Source organism: Diaphorina citri, unplaced genomic scaffold (genome assembly GCF_000475195.1).
Source record: "Diaphorina citri unplaced genomic scaffold, Diaci psyllid genome assembly version 1.1 scaffold8311, whole genome shotgun sequence".
Lineage (NCBI taxonomy): Eukaryota > Metazoa > Arthropoda > Insecta > Hemiptera > Psyllidae > Diaphorina > Diaphorina citri.
The window spans coordinates 10,174-13,185 of NW_007385687.1; the positions used below are offsets into that span (position 1 = coordinate 10,174).

General features: G+C 43.3%; 1 protein-coding gene across 1 annotated transcript; it reads right to left on the reverse strand.

Moving 5' to 3' along the window:
* Positions 1–833: 833 nt before the first annotated feature.
* Positions 834–2,767, reverse strand: LOC103522406 (nuclear receptor coactivator 7-like). The gene is made up of 3 exons (XM_008487508.2): positions 2,562–2,767; positions 1,848–2,042; positions 834–963 (listed from the first exon to the last, which is right to left on the reverse strand). The coding sequence occupies exons 1-3, from the start codon at positions 2,702–2,704 to the stop codon at positions 834–836; spliced, it is 468 nt and encodes a 155-aa protein (XP_008485730.2). The 5' UTR covers positions 2,705–2,767.
* Between the last annotated feature and the right edge of the window lie 245 nt (positions 2,768–3,012).

The following is a 3,012-nucleotide window of genomic DNA, read 5'->3' on the forward strand; positions in this document are numbered from 1 at the left end:
ATAGCCTGGCGCCGTACGAGATGGGGGGATAGTGAGGCAGGTCAGTCTTCAGAATCATGACAACTCTGTCCCTTGATGAGGGCGGCGAGGGGCGGCGGGGTGGGGCCGGTCCTGGTTGGGTCTGTAGACCCTGGGGCCTGCTGTCCTTGTCTTGCTGACCCTGGGGAAAGCGCACAACATTTAAACAAGCTCAGTATATCTCTTGGAGGTTTCACAGCATTTTTGAAGCCTTCCTGTATAGACATCTAACCATTTGGTTTTTCTTTTCAAAACTTAGTATAATCGGTTTTTTGGGCCCAAATTTCAGGACCAAAACCTCGAATCCCCTCGAGCAAGAAAAATATGGTCAGCATAACCGGATGTAAACGTAGAAAATAGCTGATCCAATAATTTTAAAATTATCTGATACGTTCCGGGATGTGTATCCAATATTGTCTATAGGAGAATTTTTACTTTCTATTTTTAATTCCATGTTTTCATTTTGAACTAAAATAATCTTTCCGCTAGATGAAGTACAAGTACTCCCACCGTGGGCACAAGTTCCGGTTTTAACGGATGGGCATATACCATCATTTGTTGATACGATAATATTATGTAATTGAGAGAGTTCCGTAACCGAATAGCTAATAAATGGAAAATCATAAAATAAAGATAAATAACCTCCTATGTAGGCCTAAGTACTTACTGCTCTTGACTAAGCCTGCTGCTGTTGTTCGGCATCAGGCCCCGCGGGATGGGCCAATGACAATGATCCAGGGGAACTCCTGGTAGCGTCCTCTCTTTCCGAATTTCCGGATAATCTGCTTCCGCCATCCAGTACCGTAGCCGGTCTTTCACAAGTGGATGAAGTGAGAAAGTGTTTTGGAGTGTGAGGTGTTGGGAGATGGTGGAGGAGGGAGGGGTGGAGGTGAGAATAGATTGCCGCGGGCGTCGCCGCACGAACAACGGTCCTGGGAGGTTTGACTGAAATGGTGAGCAAAGAAGCAGAGAAGGGATTAAAGAAAGGAATGGGTCCAGCTGGTAACCTGCTTGCTTGGCCATGCAGAAGGTCCCGGGTTCGAATCCCACCATCGACAAAAAATTTGTACTCGTTTTTCGATTGCAAATATTTCAACGGGTTACTTTCTGGTGTTCTCGTGTTGACCCAACACCTAAATGGGAAGTATTGTGTCTCTTCTCGCCCATCTGATGAGAGGCATACTACGGGATGAGCATGCTACGACACAGGCCACAAGCGTCTAATGTAGCAGTTGTTCCATTGCTACGAAATAAAAACGGCGGTGGAACACTTATCTTTAAAAAAAAATAAAAAAAAATGAACTTACTCTGAATAATTGGATTTATGGTCAGCTGATAGATCACTGAACTTGAGCGACGTTTCGCGTGGTTTCCGGATGGGTGACCGTTCGAGCTTCGCGTGCTCAGGCTGGCTGAGGCGAGTAGCTTTAGCTTGTCACCAAAGTTTGAGTAAAAGACTGAAGACCTCAGCAGTTATACAGAGACGTTAAACTTCCATCAAACAAAATGAATTTTGCAAACTGCGAAGTGTGTGCAGTGGTGATCACAGACGGTCAACCTCTAAATCAGCCCTAGCTTTCGGCTGACATGAGCTATTTTTTTCAGCAAGGGAAAATTCAGGCCAGCATCCTCCCTGTTTAAAGTCCCTCAGCCAGACTAAGCTGGTCTACACCGTTTTAAGTCCCTTAGCCAGAGAGACTATATTTCAAATAAGAAGGTATTTTATACACAAAAAGCCCTTAGGTGTAGGGGCAAACAGCTCTTCTATAAAGGACGGGTTAAGCTTCTAAGAATCTACACTGGTAGTTTTTCAAACGGCAAACACTCACCTAACTGGTTTGGACTCCTGACTTTGTACTTGGTCTCCGTCTTCTTCATCTTTGGTGTGCTCTTCCTTCTTCTCCTCCTCCTCATTCCCCTCCTCTCCTTTCTCCGCGGTTCTATACAGATTGGCTCCTCCTTCTGCAGAAATGCTATCCCGATGTTTCAGATGATAGATCTCCTGCTTGATACTGGGATCATGTCTGAAGGAAGTAGAAACAATCAAATCAAAATCTTTTCTTTTTTCTTTTGTGGTAAAGCTGAGAGATTCTTCACTTGAAAAAAAAAAAATCCAATTAATACAAGAGACCTTGTTTAGACTGCGGGAGCAAAGGGACTTTCAGTCCTATTCGGGCAGGATGAACAAGGTATGTATATTCTATTCTGTTGAATATGTTTTATATTGCTTTTTAGATGACAATAAGATACTCTGTCATCAATAATATTAGTTGCTTTTTAAATAAAAGCATGATTTTTTTTTTTATATATATTTAATTCTTTTTGGTGGATTTCACCATTGACTTAATTAGAGATTTAATAACCCAAAAAAGATGTTTTTTAACTATCCAAAAAGGAGTTTTTAGTGGTCCAAAAAGGAGATTTTAAAAGCTCCTGTGTGTATCATTACATACTCCTTTTGGATTATTAAAAAATCTCCCATCAGTGAAATCTCTCGTTAAGTCATTGGTGAAATCCACCATTTTATGTTTATGTGTACTCACTTCTGTTGTATATGCGCCACTCTCATATGCGCTATATCATGATAGATGGCGGCATTCACCACAAACTCCATGGGCGCTATAACGCCATACGCCTCAGCTCCGTGTTCTATAACCAGGGTGTCTGATACGTTAGGGTCAAACATGACGGCGTTAGGGGTCACCAGGAGAACGCCGGCTACGACACCCTGTATGAAAAGAAACACAAATCAATAAGAGATTAATCCTAATCCTAGCCAGCCTAGTTAGCTTAGTTAATAGTGCGTCTGCCTTGTAAGCGCTAGGCCGCGGGTTCGATTCCCGCCCGGGGCGGATTTTATCCAAGAAAAAAGGGAAAACCCCTCTTCCCCTCCCCCTCCCCTCCCCTCTCCTCTCTTCCCTTTCCCTCCCCTCAAAATATGCGTATTTTAGGAAGAGGGAGAGGAATGAAGTAGAGAGAGGGACAGAGGGGGAG

Excerpts from the sequence above, each read along its gene's own strand:
- LOC103522406 (XM_008487508.2), bottom strand. The coding sequence starts at position 2,704 with ATGTTTGACCCTAACGTATCAGACACCCTGGTTATAGAACACGGAGCT. Across the intron at positions 2,043-2,561 it reads GTGGCGCATATACAACAGAA|ACATGATCCCAGTATCAAGC; the intron begins GTGAGTACACAT and ends TACTTCCTTCAG. Across the intron at positions 964-1,847 it reads CAGGAGTCCAAACCAGTTAG|TCAAACCTCCCAGGACCGTT; the intron begins GTGAGTGTTTGC and ends TCACCATTTCAG.